The 25191-nt window shown below is 38.0% G+C and overlaps 1 protein-coding gene across 2 annotated transcripts in view; it reads right to left on the reverse strand.

The window, feature by feature from the left end:
• BMP5 (bone morphogenetic protein 5) overlaps nucleotides 1–15534 on the reverse strand; it is a 57557-nt gene extending 42023 nt beyond the window's left edge. The window contains exons 1-2 of one of the 2 annotated variants that reach the window (XM_042017103.1): nucleotides 15307–15534; nucleotides 14328–14695 (exon numbers count right to left, since the gene is read on the reverse strand). In XM_042017103.1, the coding sequence (XP_041873037.1) occupies nucleotides 14328–14577 (250 nt within the window). In that variant the 5' untranslated portion in view covers nucleotides 14578–14695; nucleotides 15307–15534. Of the gene's footprint in view, nucleotides 1–14327 lie in introns of both variants that reach the window. The other variant, XM_042017102.1, reaches the window with a different exon arrangement.
• Between the last annotated feature and the right edge of the window lie 9657 nt (nucleotides 15535–25191).

Raw genomic sequence — 25191 nt, forward strand, 5'->3', positions numbered from 1 at the left:
CTTTGGCAAAGCCAGTAAATTTTGATACCATCTGTAAATAGACTTCCTTTTTTTTCTCACATTTAATTTTGTTTTTCTATAATCACAGATCATCACAAAGAAAACTAACAATTATTGCCAGGTTTCTGACTGTGTGTGAAAGTCAGGATGTCAGATCAACACAACCTCAAGGTTAGCAAAAGACAGAAAAAAAGATCCCTCTTGGGTGCAGCTGCAACTGAATAGAAACAAAAGTTATACCTCTGGGATCCAATGGTCAGCAAATAGGTGTAAGTTATAACTGTTTTGACACTGTAAAAGTATACAGATGGAACATAACTTCTGAGGAGGGTGAAAGGGCATATATCATCATAGGGCAACTGGCAGGGGAGGAAAAGCTAAACATTAAAGTGCACTCTATCTTCTCACATCTCCTTAGTTTCTGCTCATGTTAACCCTCTGCTCACTTCCACCCAGAGGTGGCAAGTCACTCTACCATTTACCATTCACTCATATTGTCTCATAGACTCCATCTATTTTCTGCTGTGGAATTTGTTGGAAATGCTTCCATGGAAGTTGTGTCTGCACGCTAAACTGGATACGACTGGATAGGCAATATTTTCTGCTCACTATGTGCTCACATCTGAGTATTTTAGTATTACCCATACCCATTAACACTGACCAAACATCTCATAAAAACAGTCCAGCCATAACAAGGATAAGGAAGGAAGCCCTCAAGAACGTCTCATTTAGAGAGCAGAAGGAGGCTTCATTACATAGAACAAATCAAAACATTTTTTCAGACTATATTATAGATAGGATGTTAAATACAATTGCAAAAAATAGCTGCTCGCAGGCCATGTACATAGTTACTATGTCAGCTTGGCTCATATAAATTCAGAGGTCCTCTGATTTATACTTTCGTTGCACAAATATATACAGGGCTAATCACTATACTGAGTCATCACCTTAAAATTAAAAATGTAGGGAGACTAAACTTCATCTTTTATAATCTGTTGGCCCTTGTTTTGAAGGTTTGTCCTGCACAGTCTTGCTGTTGGCCAACACCAAGAAACCACCTAAGAGAGCCTAAGCAGCGGTGCTGAGAAACAGCAATGGGGACAGAAGCACAGCAGGGACAGGCCCTCCCAGACACAACACTGGAGGCAAACAGGAGGAAGATGAGGAGGAAGAGCAGACAGAAGACTGGCCAGGTGTGGTGAGGAACGGCACTTTCAGACAGCAGGTTTTAACAGCCAGTTTGGGATCTGGCTGTGGTTTTAACAGCTTGTTAATACTGATACAAAACCCTCTCCTCTGCAGCTCTGCCGGTCTAATCTGACCATGATTTACTCCCACAGAGATTATTTCACCCCCATATGGAGTAAGTCCCCTTAACAAGAAGGAAAAAAACATTTGGGTTGGGCTTTTTTCTGAAAGAAGTTTAAAACTTACCAAAGTTAACGATCATTTCAACCCTCTTTCTGGGCAGAAACTCACTGACCATTAGTGAATAAAATACGTCTGTAATGCCATCCAGCATTACACCTGCACTGCCAAAGGAAAGGAAAAATAATCTTCATGAACAATGTTTGTGCCATGAAAGAGCTCAGATTAGCTCCAGGTAACACAACAGTAGGTCGTGATCCCTCACGGCAGGTTCTTTTGGACAGACTTGGGCAGAGAGACACAGGAGTCTCAAAATTACATAAAAAGCAAGAAAACAATTTCCAAACTAGAAAGAGAAAGTATGGCATTTTGCACACACAGTACTGTTCATCCAACAATTGTCTGATGCAAGATCATCACTCCTCTCCAAAAAAAACCAATGGTCGATGTCAATACATATGAGATAAGAGTAAGGTCCCCCTTCTTTGTAGTTACTCTGTCACAGAGTCACAGAGAGGCTGCAGTTGGAATGAATTTGAGGAGGTCATCTGCTCCTGGCTCAGTCACGGCCACCTAGAGCTGGTTGCCCAGGACTGTGGATATTCTTCTAACATTTCTGCATTTTCACTGTTACTCCACCTGGGACTGCATTTCTCATATTCCTCACACAGTTACTTACAAACACAACACCCAATCCAATTCTAGAGGTATCTTTAGGTGTAATACTTCTCTGGAACAGCAAAGATTGCCTCCTGAAGCTTGAACTGTCTGCTGAGCTGATGTGCCCCAGACAAAGCTTGTGTGTGTTTCTGAGCAGAAGGTAAGAATGAGCAGGGAGTGGGAACCTGATCTGCAATCTTTTTGGTACAACACCACTAAGAATATTTCACATTCTTTTTGCAGCAGCTGATCAACCTTTGCCTTTGCATGTTTGCGCTAAATCTGTGTTTCCACTAGGGTTGGAAGTGACAACTGCTCTAATCTTTGGGGATAGACAGCTCCATTTGTCCATCCCCAAAACTGGGAGTATCACAGTCTCTCCTTTTGGAGACATGTTTTTATTCCCATTTTAATGAAAACACACTGCCTACCTGCAGACAAGGAGAAACAGCGTGATTTAATGGAGTTTGTGGTAAATCTCACTGATATAATGATGTAAAGTTAGTGATATAGTGGTATGTTAATAAAAGAAGCTTAATTACTGTGCAGCAGCAGATGGTAATGTAAACACAGGATGAACATCTCATAACTTGTTTGGGAGCTGTGCCCATGGAGCCAAGATTTCAGTTCATGAGTGTGCCTGTGTACCAGTTCCAGCTGAGTGATGAACCCCTTTTATATGAGGTCTCCCTGTACACACACATATGCTAATAAGCACATCTTTTGTATTTTGCATTTATAAGGAATACATACAATATGGAGGGAGCAGAATACAGCTGCTGGGCAATGAAAATGGTGGCAATACACTGTGAATCTTAATGACATTACTCTCTTCCTTCTGACCCAATGAATTGCAGCATGAACTTGAACCACTTGACCTCAAGATTAGCTCAGTTGGTCAGAGCATGGTACTAACATGACCAGGGTTGGGGATTCAATTCCCGTATGAACCCTTCACTTAAGAGTTGCACTTGATCCTTGCGAGTCCCTTTCAGCTCTGAATATTCTGTGATCTCTGTCTTAGAATTCACTCCACAGCATCAGTCGCCTCTGGATTTTGCATTAACACATATCTGTATTTCTATAGAAAAATATATATGTACATATATTTTCTAAAATTATAAATATATTTAAGATATGCTTACTTTGAAAATTGATATATCTAAAAATGCTTGTCCTTGTAAATGTGATGTCATTATTGTACACAGCCTCATTAAACATGATTATTAATTCAATAGTTTAAGAAATTCTGGGAAAAAAATTACCTTTTGAAGAAGCACAGTTGATAGCTATAGAATATAATATAGGAGATAACCAAAGAATTAAAGAGAAGAAAAAACTTTGTTCTGAAATAAGTAATTTTAAATTCCTGTGATGCACAATACTATATAGTGTCACATTATACTACCTCTCAAAATTCTGAAAAATAAACCAGCCCTTCCTGAAGGTCATCATATTTAATAGTATGTTTTCAGGTATACTTTCTATTGCTTAATATCAAAAAGAACTTAAAAATTATGATCTTTTGAATACCTTATTATGACATCCAGCAAATTCTGTGTTTTATTTTTAATCATATAAGCTTGTGATTTAAATCAATACATCAAAACCATTTCACTATGTAAAAACAATTGTGTCAAGTTGAACCATAGGTTTAACCTTTGCTACATGAAATACAGTACAGACTTTTAGTGTTCACAGTAGTGTTCAGTTCACGGTGACAACCATGGGCAGTACTGCATCAGCCTAAGGGCTCACAGCATTGCCCTAAGTAATTTGTCTTTTTTATCTATATTTTGACTCATGCTGGATGATAAACCATTGCAATAATGCCATAATTATGTGCAGTTAACCACTAAAAACAATTAATTCTTTATGGCACTTCATTCTGCAATAAGTCTATTATATCGCTGTTATAATAAAACAAAATGGAAGGTGTATTCTTTTGCCTTGTGCTCCTTAAAGTTTTGGGACTAGACTTTCACTTGGTAATGATAATTTTGTAGCTTTTATTCCCTTTTTTCTTCATTCATGTTAGGAAATCAAGTTTACTAAAAATTTGTGGAAAGTAAGCTATGGAACAATAACAGTAAAAGAAGCATATATATATATCTATATAGATGTATATATATCTCATCACTAGTGAGAAGAAAAGTGATATGGTCAATGCCAAGTGTTTCAAAAGCCACTGACTACATGAAAAGCATTGTAAAAAGTGCTTGAAGTTGCTTTCTGAACCTTTAGAGTGACCATTTTCAAGAACTGCGGCTCTTTCTGAATGTTGATTTGTTTTCATTTTTGTTTTTCTGCAGCTACAGGGGATAATTGCTGCTCTGTAATGAAACCTTAGATGTGCTCATAAATCATCAATGCACAGAAAATCTCGTAGCGAATATTATACAAGTCTCAAAAAACTCGTGGCAACTGGCAAGTCTATGCAAGCGTAAGAAACTCTGAAGTTTTGGAAAACCACCCAAGATATCACTTGTGGAAATAGAGGCTTGTGTCTTATATATCACCAGATGTGAACTTCAGCCCTTGCAGTACTGTTGATATCTCCCTCCTTTCTTGATCTCTTTGGAGAAATATCCAAGCTGTTAGTCAGAGAGGAGAAGCCCTTCACAGAGCAAAAAAAAAAAAAGTGTGATTTTATTCACAGAAGTACCAATGGTCCTAAATGGGAAAGGACTGGTTTAAGGAACTAATTTTGCCATCAACTGGATGAGCCACAGCTCTCATTACCCTCACTACAAGATTACTCAGCACCTCATACCACTGACTTCAGCTGCCATTTTAGTCTTCAGGTCTTTGGAGCAGATCCATAAACTCTCCTCCTTATTTCAAAATGTTACAACAGGATGTAATTAAGTACAATTAACAAGGAGGTCAAATGGTCATCTGATAAACACCGGTCCAAACAGGCAGCTTGAAAGGTCAGGGCTGCTAAAGCCACATAGTATTGATGGGAAAGAATATTATGATTTAAGGGGAAAAAATCCCAATGACTAAAACTGAAGAGATTTACATGCTTTCTATATTACATACACAAAGCCATGCACACAGGCTGATATGCATGCACACATGATTCAGGGAGACACAAACCTATATTCTAAGAACAACAGCTAAGCTAGCCACACTTCCTCTCTCCATTACAACAGAAGACAAATCTGTTTTGGTGCTTAAATTCCCGTGTCTCTTTTTCATTTTCAGTATTTTGTAAACTGTCTGTTCTAAGAACAGCAAACTTGTTGCCCTTATAGGAAAGCCTTTTTTAGCCCTTTCTAAAATAACACTTGAGATCACCATGATGAAATGCAAGGTGGTGTGAGACTTTTAGAAGCAAAGTATTTTACGGAGCACACAGCCAGAGTAAAAAGCAGCTTCACAAGAAGAAAGCTATACCAGTACTCTGCAGCTTCAAAGAATGACATCACACAGAAGAGAAAATGAACACAGGAGTATTTGCCCATCCTCATTTTATGGACTGGAAAACAGAGGCACACTGTTTTCATTCTCTATCTGAGGCTCTTCAGGATTCTCGTGTTAGGTTGTTCTGATATTTCACTCTCTGACTTTCAGGTTTTGACTTGGCTGGGGGCGGGACTGACTCACTGCAAAACCTTTGCACACATTTCCTTTGCATGTATGAGGCAGCAGGGTAACCTGGTCAGGAGCAGCAGATTAACCTTTGGGATCACTAACATGTTATGACTTGTAGTTTTTGACAAATATTCCAGCTGAGCTAACCTTGGGAACAACCTTCCCAGAGCTATGTTCCTGCTGGATCTCCACCATCATAAATCACCCCAAAGACTACAGCTGTTATGGGGTTGTACACTGGGCTTGGACTTGCTCCCATAGCAATATCATCCACACTACTGTTCTCCCACTCTTTCAATTTCTCAGCTAGTATTTTTGAAAACTGTGCCACCAGAATCCCACAGCTCTAGGCACCAGATGCCATCAGATACCATCTGCCCCCTGCTCCAAAATCAGAGTCCCTGCTCATTCAGTGTCTCTGCTCCTTCTTTTTCTATGGTCAAGAACAAAACAGAACACTTTTTTTTTTTTCCAGAATTTTGTTCTTTGTCAGAACAGAATTTAATACCTCTACCTCCAAAAATTATGCCATTCACCATTGAACAAGTCCAATACAATAAATTTTTGAAATTATTTTGCAGTTTCTTATAGCTCATACCCCACAGGTATTTCTCCTCCATTTTAAAAAAATAATTGTTTTAATGAATATGCCTATTCAAATTGCTCTTAATTTACAATAATTACTCTGGAATAGGGGTACAGCTTTACCAGATCATATGAATTTAACTTCATTAACTTGACTACAATCAAATACCTGTGAATTAAAACAACAATAATTTCATTTAGTTGACCCAGTCTACAAAGGGATATAATTACAGAATCATTGAAGCTGGAAAAGAACTTAAGATTCTCATGGAGTCTGCATAGGTAATATTGTTAAGCCAGATAAAGATAAACCTTACAGAAATTTCAGTTGTTCAAATTTCTTCCTCATCCTGATTCTCCTTGAAAAAGAATTATGTGGAATTTTGCTTCTGCAAAGTCACTGGTTATTAGCTAGAGAGACACATCATGAACCAGCACTATCTGTCCTGGTGAGTTTTCTGGGTTCTTACTCATTAATAATTTTTGCCTCAGTTTGCCTTGAATTACAGTGGGAAAAAAAGTAGAACCACATTTTGGTGAGGTACCACATGTGGCATTAAGTTGTATAGCAGTGGTTGATAAAGCCAGGTTCTTGATCTATTGCACCAGAATAATCACCCAAAAAGAGCTGGGAAATACACACTTGAATTCACCTCTTGTAGCATCTCTCAATAACTGGGAAATTTCTGAGTGGAGAGCGGAGCTATAAAATCTCTCCTTTTCTGCTTATATTACAGTCGTGTTTTGAATAGAAACAAATTCATAATTCAGTACAAAACACAAACCAGCTCTTGCTAGGTGTACCCCACCCACAAACTTAAATAATGTAGTTGTCAGGGTTGACAAGTTCTGCCTGCTGTAGCATTTCTGTGTTTTATAGGAAATTTTAACCAGGGGTGTTATTTTAAGAGATGAGCAAATGGGGAAACCCCATGGCCTAGCCAATAAATATGAACTTTAGGTGCAATGGAGCACTCATAAATATGACTCAGAACAAGGGGATTCATTGTTTCTCTCGACCCCTCTTAGCTGCTCCTCTGATCTCAACCTCTGTGTGCGTCATGGCAGCCCTCATCCTTTAACCTGCGGTTTTTAAAAGCAGCTTCTAAGTTATTTATGGCTGCAAATGTTAGTAGCCCGTCTGTGTACTCCCGGCACACGCATACCGAAGGGTGGGGGAAGCTGCATTTTGTTTTGCAAGGATGAAAAGTTTTGTCCAGGAAGCCAAGTGCCTCAGAAGGCTGAGGTAGCTGCTCTGCCACAAGGGATTCAGAAGAAAAGTGCTCCCTTTGCCTTCAAGACTTACTCAGAGAGGAAACCCATACTGGCATTAATTTTGCCTTTAATTTGTACATTATCTGTCTTTATCATGCTCTTTGCTCTTTCTCCGTCTTCATTCACCTTCTCCCTATCATGATGAACTTCTATTTTTGGAATTCTATTGGCATGGAAAATGATCTCAGTGCTGTTACATCACACTCCATGTGAGGCACAGAGGAGTAGGACTGAATATTCCAGCAATACCAGCTCCTGCAGAGGCTGTTTCTCTGTTGTGAGCCTTTCCCATGCCCAGCAGGTCTGTATCCAGCCCTGCACATTGGCTGTTGCCTACTGAGAAGAGGGATGTCCTCCTTCTGAAGCCCAGCCTGTGCTTTGCTGTTTTTCTCTCATGCCTGCTCTCATTCCTTCTCTCTCCACCTCCTGCACTGTCGCCTGGTCTCACCATTTCTCGGCCTTTAATCCTTTCTACAGGCAAATGCCACTGACATAAAACTAAAGTTCAGTGACCCTGCCTAGACAGCAGGGGTTAGAGACAAGGGAAAGGATAAGGAGGAGAGGATAGGGAAAAGTGTGGGAAATAATTATAAAGTCTGGTAGCAGCCAGAGCTCTCCTGAAGCCCTGGGGAGCCTTTCTTTAGCTGGAGGCTGCAATTGGCACTTCATAAACTGTTCATTCTCAGCTATGTGGAAACACCAGACGACACCTAGAATGATCAGACTGCAATCAATCAATTTTTTCCAAATTCTATTAGTCTGTGGGCCTATGAAAGCAATCTGAAAGGAACTGCCATGGCTAAAAAGAAAAGAAAAAGGAACTGCTCCTGTCATAATTACCACCATAACTCAGGCAGTAAGTAGGCAGGTAGCCATGGTAAAATTCTTTGCATAATTTAACATCCAGAGAAAATAACAACAGGACCAATGAGTGTGGGAGATGACAGAGATGCCAAAGTTGTCCAGTTAACTAAGAAAACAACCCAGAGTTTGGGGAGAGAACCAAGAGACTCTCCATCCAATCCATGGCAGGATTCCTCCCCTAATAATTTCCACACAGAGATGTCTCCACAAGCCTGCTTCTTTCTCTTTCATGGTTAGCCAGAGTCACTGCCAGATTGTGTTTTCCTGGGAAAATATGCACTGTACAATACATACAATCCCCAAAACCCCACCCAAAGTCTGTGTTTAGTCTGGAAAGGAACACTTTCTAAAGAAGAAGCGGAACTGGGTCAGCCATTCTTCCCAATGGGAAATATATTAATAATAATATATATTTATATATATCCATACATATATATAGCTTTTCACCATGCACGTCTAACCATCTGCTAAATCAGTTTCTCTTCAGTTATCTGCAATTTCTTTCAAACCTGTCGGCAAGGAGAGTCAGACAGTTTTATACCCCAGTTAATGGAGAGCTTGACATTTTTTTGGCTGGGTAGATACAATAATTTACTCGGATTTAAAGTGTTAACTTTGGCAAAAAAATTAATTGACAGTTATAAAAACATTATTTTGTTAGATGATATTTATGGATCACACAAACCTATTTTGAGGTAGAGCTATGTAGTTCTTAAGATTCATGTAACTTGAGAGATTTCAAAGGAAATATAAAATATTTCAATATAAAACAACAAATGTAGTGCAATTCAAAAAAAGAATATGTGGAATATTTCTTGCTAAAAATTAAAAGTAATCTCTAAAAACCTGCTCTGTCGTTGCACAAAAATGGGTTAAAATTCTAATGAGTTTATAAGTATTAGACGAGAGTTTTTATGTCATCCTGTGAGTAAAGTCCTTTTGTTCTGAAAACAAATAAAATTCTTTTGCAGAGAGTTGTCTTAATATTTAACTGGATCATAGAAAATTATTTCATAATTCATAGTTATTTCTAATGCCTGACTGCAATAGGTCACAAGAAATTCATTGTGTTCACTGACTGGGTGACAAAACTTTAATAAAGGGGAAAAAAACATCTTAGGATTTCCAGATGCCAACTGATGTCTATTTCTGATGAAAATTAAGTGAGACCTGCTTGATCCAATTTGCTCTAAATTTAATGTAAAAGAGTGAAAATGATGCCTTATTGATTTGGGGTTGCCATCAAATAAAAGCTTCACAAACGTTTTCTCATTTTTTTCTCAGTATTGATTCAAATCCTCAATTAAAGACATGGGGTCTATTTGTTATTTAACAAGTTTTATCTCTGTAATAGCACCCCTCTGTTCAAGGCAAGATAATAGCACTATTTCCATCACTTCAGCTAAGGCTGTGTCAATATTTTCATTAGAAGCCTGCATTTATATACTAAAACTGTACCACAGCCAAGGAAATTCACGTACGGTTAAAATTAAGACAGCTACATCTGAAATCCTGTGGAAAAGAAAGAAAGTGTGCTCATTCCTAAGCTTTAGGACAGAAGTTAATGATCCTGAGGCCTTTTTGCGTCTATCCTTCAAACCCCTTCCTCAGCTCCTGGCATTTTATAGCTTAGCACTCCATATCCCTCGCTGATGATATGTTAGCTGTGAGTGGAAGGTTGTAGAAACTGAATTAGTTTAATTTAAGAAACGAGCTACTATGTATGCTCAAGGTCTGATTGCAGTAAGGAATCCTTTCTTTTTTGTGTGTAACAAAAATATATTTGTACAGGTATTTGGTGTGGATTGATGGACTATAGGTTTCTCAAAGTAGCTGTAAAAAGTTGTTCTATGCCATGTTAGTGTTCTCCAGTGAACACAATGGACTATAAATCTTTCAAATTTACGTATTTGCTCAATGATTCAGGTTTTTAAAAAGAATATAATCTGTAAAACAGTGTTCAAACTTGGGATAGAAAAGTTGGAGAAATATGAACAGTCTTCCGTGCCTCAGACAAAATTTCCATTGATTTCAGTGTCTGGTTTAAGAACTGAATACAGCACGAGCAGTTTTAAAATTATTCTAAGATTGTGGAATCAGTCACATTGTGTGTGAAGAAGAAAAAATGTCTTTCTAGGGCATACTGGTTACTTTAAAAATCTCAGTAATATTGTATACTTCTTAGCACGTGTACATCAGGGTCACAAATTTTATTGTGATCTTCACATTCAAGTTTTTGAAATTAACTTTATATGCTAAAAAAGAAAACATAACAGAAAACCACAAACCCAGATATATATCTCCCATTTTATGAAAGGTTCATATCAATTAGCAGGAAAACATGAAGAAAGCAAACAGACTTGCTTAGCAAATGAAACAATCTGTTAGGAGAAAAACTAACAGAGGTGTTATTAAAAAAATGAAAATACAGACCATTTGAATTGCATGAGAAGGAACACTTAAGTATAGCAGATTTAATGATCACTTTGATGATAATGGAAAAATCAGTATTTGAAATGTTTAAATGCAGTTTACAAAAGTGCTGTTTCTGCAAGCCTCATCCATGTAGATCTATTTTATTCAATCCCCCTCTTTCTGTAGGAGGTGAAGTGGGAACACTAACATTTATCTTTAAAAAGTCCTTCCCCGACTAAATTTTGAGTGGACAAAAAGCAATAGGAGTGCATAAGTATTATTTGCCTGTTCTCTGGGGAACAGGGTATCCTATATATGTCATTTTGGGAGACCAGCCACAAAGAAGATGCCAGAACTCTTAGGAGTCAGGGCTTTGCAATAATATAATAAAATATAATAATAGGATAAAAAAACACCCAGTTAGGAAAACAAAGTTCTGAATTTGTAGGTGATATAATCAGATCTTTGAAAATCCCAGTGTGTTTAGTGGAGGATTTATTTTTTGACTGCTGGACCAAACCCAGTTAACTCCTCTGTTACACTCATCAATATTTATGGAGAGTTGCCAACACACACAGTCTTACACAAAACACAGGACAAGACAAAGTCTCTGTCTTGCTGTATCTTTCAAGAGAAAAAGAGATGGAAATTCTGATATAAATTCCAGTAGAAAGAGCAGGTGTTTACAATTTTAACTTCAGGAGAAATAAATGCATTCTTATTTTTCTCCCTGGTTGGTTGACAGAATTATGATTGCACTTCCCTTGATGACTATTTTCTAAATTTGTTTTTGAAATTGAGGCATTTGCAGCTCTGACAGGTTGTGGGTTTAATCAAAATTAGCATAGAAGTTCCAATTTTTATTCTTTAATATAAAATTATTTGGTCTTGTCTATTTTTTCTTTACTTTTTAATCATGTTCAGTCTTTTCCATTCTTATGCTTAATAATTTCTATCCAACATCTCAGCCACATATTTCTTGTTTCAATATATATGTCTTAAATTGTTATAATTGGTACAATTATGTACAAAATTTCAATTTAAAATATCATGATGATTAATAGAGTTTTATTATTCCGCATTTTGTAATTAATGCTGTGCAAGTATGAACATGGTGAATATTATTTTCAGAGCAGATTTATTTGATGCAAGTTGTCTGAGGCTTCAATTCTAAATCCATTTAAGTTATTACTGTGCTTCATCAGCATTTATTGATTTTAAGGTACAGCATTAGCATTCACTTATCACTGCATATTTTTCCCCATTCTCCATTAAAAGAGCTTGCCCTCATCTGTCACAATCTCATACTGCATAAATCATATAAAATGGTTACTTGTTTCCATGATTTATTTCATTCTTATGTTAATTATACTGAAACATAGGATTGTTTAATAAAAATGTTGAAGCTAATCTATATTGGTCATCAATATTTTTTACGCATGTTACACGGTGGAATGTGTGATATACCACAATATCCAACTTGTATGGAAGGGCATTTAAAGTGAATTAGCATTTAAATTAACTTAGAGCTGAGACACATTTTAATTTTACAGATGCCAAATCAAACCCGATATTTACACAGTATTTTGTTATAAGTTAATGGTGTCTATTAATATTTACCTCTAGAAAAATACAGCATCTCACCCCCAGTTTTCGCAGTCTCGAAACATAAGATGGGCTTTAGCTTCTCAGAATTACTTTCTTAAGGCAACAGTGGCTTCCCAACAAAATAAGACAAATATTAGAAATTTCCCACCCAAGGTAAGACACTCAAAACTTGAGTTCTTCCAGAGAAGGTTTTTGTCTGGGGAAGCACAGTAGGATCAGCCTAGGACATATCTGACACTGAAACTTCAAAGACTTCTACTTGTTCATTGCAAGAAGTCCTATTGTAATCAAAGAAATCAAAGGCTAGGTCCCATGTAAATAGTCCTCAGGGATGCTGATGGAATGGTCCCTGACATATTTACAGATGGTACTTCTCAGGACACACAAGGAAAATTTTTGCAGGATCTGTGCCTTTACTACTGCTGAGGATAAGGGCATTTCCTATTTTTCTGTATAACTTTTCCATTTTAAATTCAGCTGACTCCAGTTACTCTGGGTAAATAGAGGCATGCAATGTTAATTTAAAAGTAATACATGGGCAATATATAGCTGTTTCTTAATGATAAGGAAAACATATTCAAAAAATGGATTCCATTTTTTTCCTAACCTGTTATTTCCGGAGCAAAAACAACAAGCAAATGTATTTAGAGGTGTGGACATGTGTTACTCTTAAGGTAAAGGATCTCAGACTTGAACACCTCCTTATCAGCCAAATAATTAATGAAAAGTGATTTTATTATTACAGCAAATAAACTCTAGAGTGTTACTTTCCTTGAATTTTAGTACTTGGAGTATTTAGTATTTACTAAAAACCGGGTAGACATAAAAAGTACAGAATGTGTGTGATAAACTGAAGGTATTTTGGAACATATGCTGCTGTTAAAAAGTTTCTACAGAAAGTATTATCCTGGAAAACAAGAGTTCATCAGAATTTGTACCAGCTTATTGTGAAACTTCCAGTTTTCAATTAAATCTCTTGCTATTCAAGGTCGAATGAGAAGGGGTTTTTTTAGCCAAATTTATGAGTCCTGCAGCATTTAAAATACTTATAAAAATACTAAATGAATTTCATTAATTATTTGCATCTTTCTAGATGAGACTTAAGTTGCCTTTTAGTAAAGAAATCTGTAACCACTTTTTTTTACCTACAATGTAACTGGCAAGCATGTTTATTACACTCAGAAGCCAATATAATTTAGTTTTATCAGGTTTTGTATCTGAACTGATATAATTTTCAAAAGCATTCTTTGCTTGCATTTTTCTGGTGTTTAATACTCCACTTGTCATTTAACATATTTATGACAGATAAAATAAGAACCATTGTAGATTCTGAGCACCATAACAGTATAATAAAACACAGCCTGTTGTTATTACATAGAAATAACAAAGGAACAGCAACAGATTATTTCAAATACAGTCATCCAGCTGAAAAGATAGTAAAACTCTGACTCTTAACAACAGAAAAAACCCCACTAAATAACCTAAGAATGGGGTTTTTTTAATGGTTTCACTTTTCCCTTTTCATACCTTTCCAGGCTTTAAAATATTAACAACTGATGTTTGTTCATGTGTGAGCTTTAAAGAAAACACTGAGGGAAATAACTGAGCAATAGGCATAAGTGTTTGATTTTTAGAGATTTAAAAAAAAAGGAGTTAGCTGGCCTAAGGCTAGAATTTTCATTACATCAATGAAAGAAAGAAAACAGAAGCCAGCAGAGGGAAGTTATAGAAACTGACTTTATATAAACAGTGAGAAAAATCTTTTTCCATGGCCACCTACAATGTAGCTACTTTACCATCCGTTATGATTTTTCTTTTACCAGTGGCACAGCAGCCCGGGCCCAATCCTGCTGTTTTAGAACAGGTTACAGTTCGGCCGAGAGGTTTGCCCTTTACAAGATCAGGCTAACAGTTTGTCAAAGAGAGCAAAAACAAAAAATATTTCCACATACCTAAATTGACAAAGCTCATGACCATGTCAGCATCATTCAGAAAGTTGGTGTCGTGCACGCTGGCTAAGGGAGGATTCTGTGTGGTCAGGGGGGTCATGCGAGACAATTGTATTCTCCGCGAATATCCATTTGGAGAGGCAGGGTATCCTTTTCGTATCCCTCTGCTCTCCCCTGCCATTGATCCCTTTAGTGAATACTCCAGCTCCTCAGAATCCTCTTCATTTGTCATGGCATTATACAGGTCCAGCATGAAGAGGGGTGCAGAAGAAGCCTGCTTTCCTGGTGAAAATGGTCTGGGTCTGTGAGGTAAACCCAGGATAGAGAGAATCTCTCTCTGAATCTCCCTTCTCTCATGGTTCCGCAGCCTCCTGTAAATAAAACTTGAATGGACATGATTGTCTCCTAAACCTCCCTGTGCGTGACCCACCAGAACCCAGCAATTCCAGAGCAAGCCCACGAAAGTTTTGAGCGCAGTTAGGTTCATCTTTGAAAAGAAAAAGAACAAGGAAAAAAAAAAACCGACAACTTTGCTCCTACTTGTTCTGAGTTCCTATGAGGTCTGCTTTCCCAGTAGTTGAAAAACAAAATTTACCTATTTTTCATGTCAATGTCATCTCTAAACATAACATCGTAACATCTTTGGTGATTCCTCTCCCCCCACCCTGTTTAAATATTATGGAATGTGTCAGGTTGCAGTTATTTCTAAGAAAGCTGAAATTCAGACTTCCAATTTTCCACTGTTGTTATCGTTTTTTCTGCATTTATGGAGCAGAAGACCAGTATTTTGTCAGCTGACCTAGGCATTCCTATATAAACCTTAGATAACCAGGTCTTTGGTGGGGAGCTGTATTAGCAAGAGATGTTCTTCTGACACATTGTAGTTCCCAGAGTTATCTTCCCTCGTTATCCTGAGTTCTTCGTACACCTTGCGCTCTTCCCAAGATAAAATCCTGAGTCACAGATTTGTCTTGATCTGTACCTTGGTGGTGTAACACATATTTGTCCAGCAGCCTGGTGATAACTTTAACATCTTTTGAATCGCTTGAGTGTAAAGTAATTCTAAAGCATTTACTAATCAAATTAATGTGTTGCCATGAATTTACTTGCAAAAAATAACCTTCTGTAAATCCATTCAACCCTTTTCAGCTTCTGAACTGTTATTTCCAACTGTAGCAGGCACAAATATAACAGCTCTCTTCAAGAGAGATCTAAAGACTAATGTAAGCACAACCCTGCTGGGAAAGAAGAGGCTTCTCATTGTAATTTGAAACGGGTATAGCAAAAAAGTCCTTAACCCTTCTCTTGCCAGATAGAGCTTTAAACCTCTCCCCCGTCTCTCCAATCTACAGTAATATACCTCATTTTGGCTATCGGCTGTTTTTTGGTAACAGCTTGCACAATCAATTTTAATTTTAACAATTTTAGGATATATAGATGGTGTAATATGGAAGCTCTTGTGAGTCTCCTTATGGGTCTATGGTTTAGTAAATCTGAGTAGGAAACTCGCATAACATACTAAAATAGCATCTCACTAATTCAAGAAAAGTTTATGTTTTAGGTAAATTTAGCAAACAAAGGTGACCTTTTTAATAAACTCTGTAGGAAATTTCATCAGTGAGGTTTGATTTACTCTTTTTAAAAAATGTTGGGAATGCAATCTGAATGAAAACAAATTTATCCAGCAAGCAAGATTTCAAGTTGTGCACAGCCAATGTTGTAATTATGGTTATAGTCACAACTTTCATAAACTGTAATTTGCAATGATAATTTATTCAAAGTACATTTTTACTCATAAATTGCTATACTACTTTTCCCATTAAATATGAAAAGCTAAGATTTAATCCCACAGCCTGTTCTTAACTGAAGAAGGAAACAGCTTAACTGAAGAAATAAGAATATTAAATAGATTTTAAAGCTGCTGCCCATGAAGTTAAGGTTCAGTGTAGAATTTTTTGACAGCCAGTAACTGGTGTTTTCCTCTCACTAAAACAAAATTACTGTGTTAAATTTCATATTGTTCAGATTATTAGTGGTCATTTTCCTTGCTGCTAAATTTTGTCTTTAACCTTGAGGAGACTTTCCTTTGAAAAAGGGACAAAAAAGGTTTTATGTCAAGATGAAATTAGGGGGAAAAACCAGGTATATAAAATCCATCCCTCTGGGCATTCCTTTACATGACACCTACTCAGCAAATCACACAGTCCTTGAGTAAACTTGGGAGTGTGACAGCAAGTATAGTCACGCCCTAGGAGGCCAGGAACAATTTATCTAGTATATTAAGCACAAACAAGCTTTACAGTCTAGTCCAGCCATCACCAAAATACAGCTGATTCTCTGTCATAAATCAGCACATGTAATGAAAAATGCTTGTCCCAAGAAAGGATTTCTCTCATGCTAGGCCTGCTGAATTGGCACTAAAATTAAGAAGATATTTAGCAAAAGTCTTGTTTTTCTTAGCAGAAGAACAATCATAATCAGAATACATTTTTTTTCCCTCACTAAGGTGTTCCCTCAAAATCTATTCATTATAAGTATTATTTCCTGTTTTTTCTTCTTTTCACTTGTTCTGCTCGGTCAGTTGCAATGATACATGAGACTTTACCATATGTCTTTTTTGAATTTGGCCATCGCATATCCTGCAACAAGATTTCTTCTTCTTTTCCAGCTATACATTTCCTTTTTTCCCTAAGCATTCATAAAAGCCAGTGGATTGATTTCTCCCAGGATTTAAGTCCTCAGCCCCTCAGTTCTGCCCAGTTACAAACTGAACCCGCTACAGTCCGGCAAGAGAAATTTCCTATATTATCCCACTAGAGCGTCTGAAGTTCCACATTAGTTAATTTTTTTTCATTAAAGAAGCCAAAAATGCCCTCGAATTTGAGGATGCTTTTATGTAGCAAACATCTTTCCAAACAGAAACTAAGTAAGAACACATCTAAAGTAGTAATCATATGTTTGATGAAAACAGCTCCTGTTATTTTTTGATGGAGCCATAACCAAACAAGTAACGTAAATACAAACCATTTATTTTACATTAACTTGCACTACAGTGAGGCACCAAATGTCCCACACTAGAATACAAAAATAAAAAATAATTTTTTATTACTATAAACACAATGCCCTTTTGCATAATCGTATATTCCATCAACACTCATTAGCATGGGTATTTCATACAGGGGAGAGACAGCTCTAAAACTGAAAGTCTTTGTTAGTGAAGTGAAAGGTGTCTGTAATAGCTGGTAGACCCCATTTTGCACTTCCAATGTGAAACAATGAACTTCGAAAGAAAAAATACCATGCACAATTTCAGCATGTCAAGATATACATAGACAGTCTTCTTTCTTCCCCAGATGTTAAACCTGGTAGCAACATAAGAAATCGCCCGACCAGCCCTTACCCAGCCCTTTAGAAAAAAAAAGGAAGACTAAAATGACTCCAGAAATGAGTTCCCCTTAGGGACAGATATCTGACAGAGGAGCATAACCAGTGGTGCACCTGGAGAGCAGGGACTCAGAGGCAGGAAAGCAGCAGAGCACCGTGCAGGCACCGCTGGCAGTACGAGATAGGAAGCAGCTGCATGAATTTCTTAAACAATGTGGCATGTATGTACATGATGAGTGAATTCAGAGTTCATTACGTTTGTACTAATCTAAACAATGTTAGAGAAAATATCATAAGGGAAGTAATGAAACCTGGGAATCCAGATCTTGCCAATCTTGCATTCCAATGGATCACCATTCGCTATAATGGTGAAAAAAATTATAGCTACCCAGCAGATCACCGTAATCGTCAAAGGTACAAGTGTTTTTGTGGGCAATGCCTACTACTCAAAAATATGCAAAAATCAGTGGATAGCTACTCCATGCAGGATCCTTCTGGTTCTCAATATCACATCAACAGAGGGTGATTCCCCACCACAATGGTTCTCTGCAACTATTTGACAAATTAGGCTAAAATGCAGACCCTCTTCAGGAAATTTGCAGTCTAAATCTGAAACCTATGCATGCACACAGTGTTTCTGATGGCTCTTTCCCGCCTTAATAACCAGCTAAATTTGACATTCAGATCAATTTTATGCATAAACAGATGACCCAGCATTAAAAATACTTAAATCTGTTCTTATCTCTCTGCAAGAGAGATGTTCTTATCTCTCTGCAAGGCTATTGCTGCAAAAGGTACATGGAGAAAGACTCCTATAAGAAGGTTTCATGAGAGCTGGAGAATAATTAGTTGTTAAAGCTACAGATTCCCCAGCAAAAAGAAAGCAAGTAGTCTGGACTTCTCCTGGGGCAGAAACATGACACTGACACTATAATTTGGCAAACCTGTTACACTGCCTGTATCCAAGAAAGATTTACAGTGGTATGGACTGCATAAGGTGTGCATTTGAGCCTTTGGACATAAGTATGCATATGTCCAAATGTTCCAAATGTCCAATCAAAAAAACATGTATGATGGCTTTCACTCAGTTTTTTATTTTATTGAGTTAGATGTTGCATGACAGATGTATTCTTACCCTACTAACATAAGAATGAAGCACAAATAGATTGTTCTGCATCATTGAAAGATACATCATACAAAGAGAAATCCATTTGTAACGGGCACAGTTTGAAAACTGGTAGAATTAACTGCAGAAATTGGCAGCTGAGACATAAATTAAGTATGATGTTTGTAAACTCCTTTTTTTCAGAGTATTATTTATTTATAGAGTACTTTCATTTTATGCTACTGCAAGAGGAATGCATTGCAAAGTAACACTTACTATGTGGAAGTGTTCAATACTTAGATTATAGTGTTATTTATTCAGTTACCAACCAGTTTCCTGTAGCAAAAGAGTTTTTCATCCAGGCGCTCAAAAGCACAGGCAAAATCACAAATCAGCCTAGGAGGTAAGTCATCAAGCATTTTATAGATGGCATTTAATAGAGCACTTTGTTTAAAATTTACAGGAAGGGCTCCAGCTTTAAGTGCAATAATTTGTGGAGTTTGTTCTATTCACAGTACATACATGATGCTGTAAAACTATCAGCACAGAATACTCTGCAGCATTAAAATTATACTTTTCTTTAACATTAAGAAAATTGAGAAAAATAATTTTGCAGTCTGCCTGAGGACTATTTTTGAAACTTATTGTACTCAAGGACTGGGAAATAAAAATTCTTGTTTCACACATACACTTCAGAAATGAGAACCACAAAATATACAATTAATAATATGATTCAACATCACATCACTGTCATTTGCATAATTTAAAAACCCAAAGAGCTCCCAGAAATCCCCTTCGGTTTACAATAAGCCTCTAATTATCTTAAAGAAAAAAAAAAGGAACTGCACTGAAGCAAATACAAAGCACTTGGACAAGAGCAACAACATTTGCAAGTAGTAAAGCACTTTTAAAGAAGATTGTTCTTGGCTCAGCTTGTAGAAGGGTTTTATTGTGCCCCAGCTGCAGACTGGTACCTGCTGGTCTCCTTGTTCTCTGGCTGCAGCACGGCCAGAAGTGTCTTGAGCTGTTCCTGGGCTGGCTGCAGTGCTTTTCCAGGGAACTTCTTCTGCCTCTTGCTGGAGTTCTTTTTGTTTTCAACTACAGATCCATACAGAAATTAATTTCTAAACAGATGCCTTCTAGGAAGCTGCACTGCATTATTGTTCATATCGTGAAATACTCTACCTATCTAAATATAGGAATTATTTCTTCCCTTGAGCATTTTGCTACTCTATTCCATAGCCGTGGCTTTAGCACCTCTACTGGCAATGGGATGGTGCAGCAGCCTTTTAATCTCTAAATTATATTGGGGGTTTTATACCTTTTTCCTGTGCTTCATATTATACACACTCTCCCTCTCTTCCCAATGCTTTCTCCTATTACGTCTCTCTACATTTAGTGTGCCACTTGAATGTGCTGCCTCTGATCCCACATGGACTTTCTTTTCAGCTTTCTAAACTTTAAATCTTTTTCCCCCACCATCTCCATTTTCACATTTCTTCTTTCCCTCCCCACATATCTGTAGACAGATGTTATTTTCTTCTTTTAAAATTACTTCCTTTGTTTAGCAAAGTTTCCCCTTTTGTAAGAGATCAGCTGGCCTCTCAGGCAGTAAAAAAAGAGCTGCTGCTCCAGTACTTTCAATTGAAAGTGATCACTACCATGAATCACACAGTCCTTGAGAGACTAGTAATCTCCTGCTGTTGGAGGAGGATTGTGAAAGAAAAAGATGTGCATGGGACAACTGCTAGTCTACATACACCCTAAAATCTTTGGTATGTGCTAACTGATCTTCCTACATAGAATCATCAAATAATTTAGGTTGGAAAAGACCTCTAAGATGATCAAGTCCAACCATTAATGAAGCACTGCCAAGTCCACCACTAAACCGTATCCTGAAGTGCCACATCTACATCTTTTAAATACCTCTGGGCATGGTATCTCAGCCATTTCCCTGGGACAGCCTATTTCACTGACTGACAGTCCTTTCTGCGAAAAATTTTTTTGTCTAAACTTCCCCTGGTGCAACTTGAGATCACTTCCCATTGTCCTGTCGCTTGTTACTTGGGAGAAGAGATAGACCCCCACTTCGCTAACCCCTCCTTTCAGGCAGTTGTAGAGAGCAATAAGGTCTCCCCTGAGCCTCCTCCAGGCTAAACACCCCCAGATGCCTCAGATGCTCCTCATAAGACTTGTGCTCCAGGCCTTTCACGAGCTCCATTGCCCTTCTCTGGACTCGCTCCAGTCTGGCCACAAGATTCAAGGTGTGGCCTCACCAGTACTGAGTACAGTGGGAAAATCACTGCCCTAGTCCTTAGTGGCCACATTATTGCTGATACAAGCCAGGATGCCACTGGCCTTCTTGGCCACCTGGGCACATGTTGGCTCATGTTCAGCCAAATGTAAACCACAACCCCCAGGTTTCCCACTGGGCAGCTTTCCAGCCACTCTGTCCCCAGCCTGTAGTTCTGCACGGGGTTGTTGTAATCCAAGTGTAGGACTCGACACTTGGCCTTGTTGAACCACATACAATTGTCTTTGACCCATTGATCAAGCCTGTCCAAACTCCTTCTTACAATCCAGCAAATCAACACACCTGCCCAACTTGGTGTCATCCACAGACTGACTGAGATGCACTAGATACTCTAATCCAGATCATTGATAAAGGTATTAAACAGGGCTGGTCCAAATACTGATCCCTGAGGAATCCCACTAGTGACTAGTTATCAAGTGGATTCAGCACTACTCTCTGGGCCCAACCATCCCGTTTTTAATCCAGCAAAAAATGCAACTGTTCAAGCTGTGGGCTGCCAGTTTCTCCAGGAGAATATCATGGGAGAAAGTATCAAAGACTTTACTGATGTCCAGATGGACAACATCGACAGACTCTCCCTCATCCAATAGGGGCATCACCTGGTCAGTAGAAGGACATAAGGTCCTTCAAGCAGGACCTATCTTTCATGAATTTGTGCTGGTTGGGCCTGATCCCCTGGTTGCCCTGTAGGTGCTGTGTGTTTCTGTGAAGGTGTCCTGTTCCATGACCTTGCCTGGCACTGAAGTCAGGCTGACAGGCCTGTAGTTCTCGAAATCCTACTTCTGACCCTTCTTGAAGATGGACATCACATTTGCTAATCTCCAGTGAGCTGGGACCTCCCTGGTTAGCCAAGACTGTGGTAAATAATGGAAAGTGGCTCTGTGAGCACTTCTGCCAGTTCCTCCTTTCCCTTGGGTGGCTCCATCTGGCTCCATCTGGCTCCACGGACTTTTGTGTGTCTAAGCTGTGTAGCAGGTGCTAAATCCTTGGATTATGACGGTTTCACTCTACTTCCCATCACTGTTTTCCAGCTCAGGAGGCTGGTACCCAGAGTACAACTTGTCTTGTTATTAAAACCTGAGGTAGAGAAGACATTAAGTAAATGTAAAGTAAACTCAGCCTTTTTCTCATCCTTTGTCATCACTATGTTTCCCCTCACATCCAGTCAAGGATGGAGACTTCTTAGCCCTCCTTTTTTTGCTAATATATTTATAGGACTGTTCTTGTTGTCTGTTATAGCAGGGTCCACATTAAGTTATAGCTGGGCTTTGGCCCTTCTAATTTTCTCCCTGCACAGCCTCATGACATCCTCGTAGTCTTCCTGAGGTGCCTGCCCCTTCTTTCAAAGGGAATAAACTCTCCTCTTTTAAGTTTTTTCCCTGAGTTCCAGGCAAAGGTGTCTGTTCAGGCAGGCCAGTCTTCTTTCCCACCGTTTCATCTTTCTACACATGGGGACAGCCTATTCCTGCACCTTTACAATTTCCTTTTTGACCTATACCCAGCCTTTCTGGCCTCCTTTGCCCTTCAAGACAGCTTCCCAAGGGACTCTGCAAACCAGTCTGCTAAACAGGCCAAAGTCTGCCATCTGGGCGTCCAAGGGAGCAGTTCTGCTGATTCCCATGACACAGACTCTTTCAGGTATGGGGATCCATCAGGGAAGCAGGGCAGACCCAGCCGAGGAATTGGCAACAACCCAGCTACAAAATGTTGTAAGCTTTTCACCACAATGGCATTTTTAGAAAAAGAGAAAAGACAACATTGCAATCAGCTAAGTATCGACAATACGATACAGAGATTTTATTAACTCTTTAGTAATATTAGTAAGTGGTGTTCTGCTGGCACCATTTCCACATTAGCTCAGACAGAACAAATATTATCAATGTGTTTGTAGTAAATTATCATCATAAGAACCTTAAAGACTGTGGCAACCAAGCAGCATTGAGACAGGCAGATATGTAAATATGTCATGGAAACTATTTGAAGTTTCCAGTGTGGGGTCTATTTAATAAGCCAACATGTGGTAGCACTGTGGTGGCAATGGTCAAAGCACAGATCAAGAAAAGTCTTTAAAATAAAATACTGTTTTCCTGGATTTCTCTCATTCAAATATTACTCTCTTCTAGCATTTAATGCCTTGATCTTGCAAAATTATTTATCAGCAACAGCTGATGAAATTTATTTAATGGGTAACCATTGCCAGTATTTACTACAGCAGTCTGTTCAAACCAGAATTTGATAAACTGGCAAAGCAAAGGAATAAAGTGGAAAACCAGTTCATGCTGCTGGTCTAGAAAATCCATTTTTTTCCCTCAGACATTTGTTGTGGTGGTTGAGAAAAACTGAAATACTGGAGAAAGTACATACCTAAAATCTGCAGTAAATTTGCACTAAAATCTTTACATTGAAGTTGAAAGATTATTGTAGCTGCTAAACTTTCCTTTACGTAGCCAGAGGTCTGAAAACATGACCTGCATGATATTAAATAGAGTAATCCAAGCCTCTTGTAAAGCAGGCTTAGGCAAGAGGAACATGATTTACATTGCAACCCTCGCATCTGAAGCTGCATTTTAATCTAAACATGGAAGAGACACACGAGCAGTCCTTCATTTCTGCTTTTTTAGCTTTACTACTTTCAGTTCTTGTTTCTTAATATTTAGACATTTAAATTGGAAAAAATGGTATTTCCTGAAGGAATTCTAGCTAAGCCATGCAAATTTTAAAACAGCTACAGATGCTGAGACTGCAGAACAGTCTTTTCCTTTGGGAAGTGGATTCCCAATGATACTTTCATAGGTTTTGCTATCTGTTGTTAGCACTAATCATCAAAAAATATACCTGCCTCTCTATAAACAAGCACTGAATCATAAAAAATAGAGTCTTGTTCATGAATAGCTTAGATTAGCATGATACACATGATAAACTTACTTCTGCATAGCCCGAGCACATGGGTGTACCTTCCCACCATGATTTCTCACAGCAGATGCCCAATATATTCTGTGCTCATTTTCTCCTCTTTATCACTTTTTGGTGATGAAGTATACACTGGGACAAATCAATGAGAATTTCCTATGACCTTCAGGGATTTTGGATATTTTCTTTATGCTCTTGTGAGCACTGCTCGGAGAAGCAGATGCAATGGCCTGCCAGGAAAGCTTCCACCTTTGAGACATTGTTGCCTCCTAGCTCTGACATCCTTCTTTGACATGGTGATAGAAAGGAAAGGTCAGTCTCATGGCAGAAGCACTTTGCAATGATGTGTTCTGAGGCCCAAGGTTAACTGAGTTCTCATTTCTTCATTGTAATTCAAAGCTACTCAGTCTTCATTATTTCTGTAAAGAATCGTGAAGTTTGTTTTCCTGTATTTATGGATGTGTAAAGAACTAAAACTCTCTGCTTTCAAGCAATGACTGATCCTGCTAACGCAGATGAAAAAAAATAAAATATGTTTATACTACAGAATGGCCAGAGACCCTCAAAGCCATAAAATTTCTGGCTTGTTTAGTGCTCTCCTAAAAAGCATAAAGATGATCAAACAGATTATTTGTATTTAAAAAAAAAAAAAACCAAAACTTTTCAGTCTAAGAATTTATTTTCCAAGTTCAATCTAAAATTATGTTTTATGGCTACATTATAAATTGCTTAAAAATGGGGTTTATTATGGAAATGGTGACAAACTTAACTATGGCAAGCACTAGCAGGCGCCAGCATAATTACAGTCTTCTCAAGACATAACTTATTACAGGCTACACAGCAGAGCCAGTATTTTGTATTTTAATTAAGAAACCTGGATTTTGTTTGTAATAATTGACTGTTATGCTGCCCCTCTTGCCAGGACACTCTTTTACAAGAGACTCTTGCCTCTAGTAGTCTTTCTTTGTTAAATATTTTAAATACATTTTATAATTTTGACTAGAAGATTGCATGCATTTTATAGGTCATTATTGACTGTCTTGATGACTTCAGTTGTTCTATTTTTTTTTAATGGAGATTTTTGTTCCTCTCATCTGTGACCAGAAAAGGTTTACAGTTTAGGTCTCTGAGAAGTATAATACTATAATATCTGT

Source organism: Corvus kubaryi, unplaced genomic scaffold, assembly GCF_017639235.1.
Source record: "Corvus kubaryi isolate FWS band 111438036 unplaced genomic scaffold, C.kubaryi_AGA036_p1.0 split3-73, whole genome shotgun sequence".
Taxonomy (NCBI): Eukaryota; Metazoa; Chordata; class Aves; order Passeriformes; family Corvidae; genus Corvus; species Corvus kubaryi.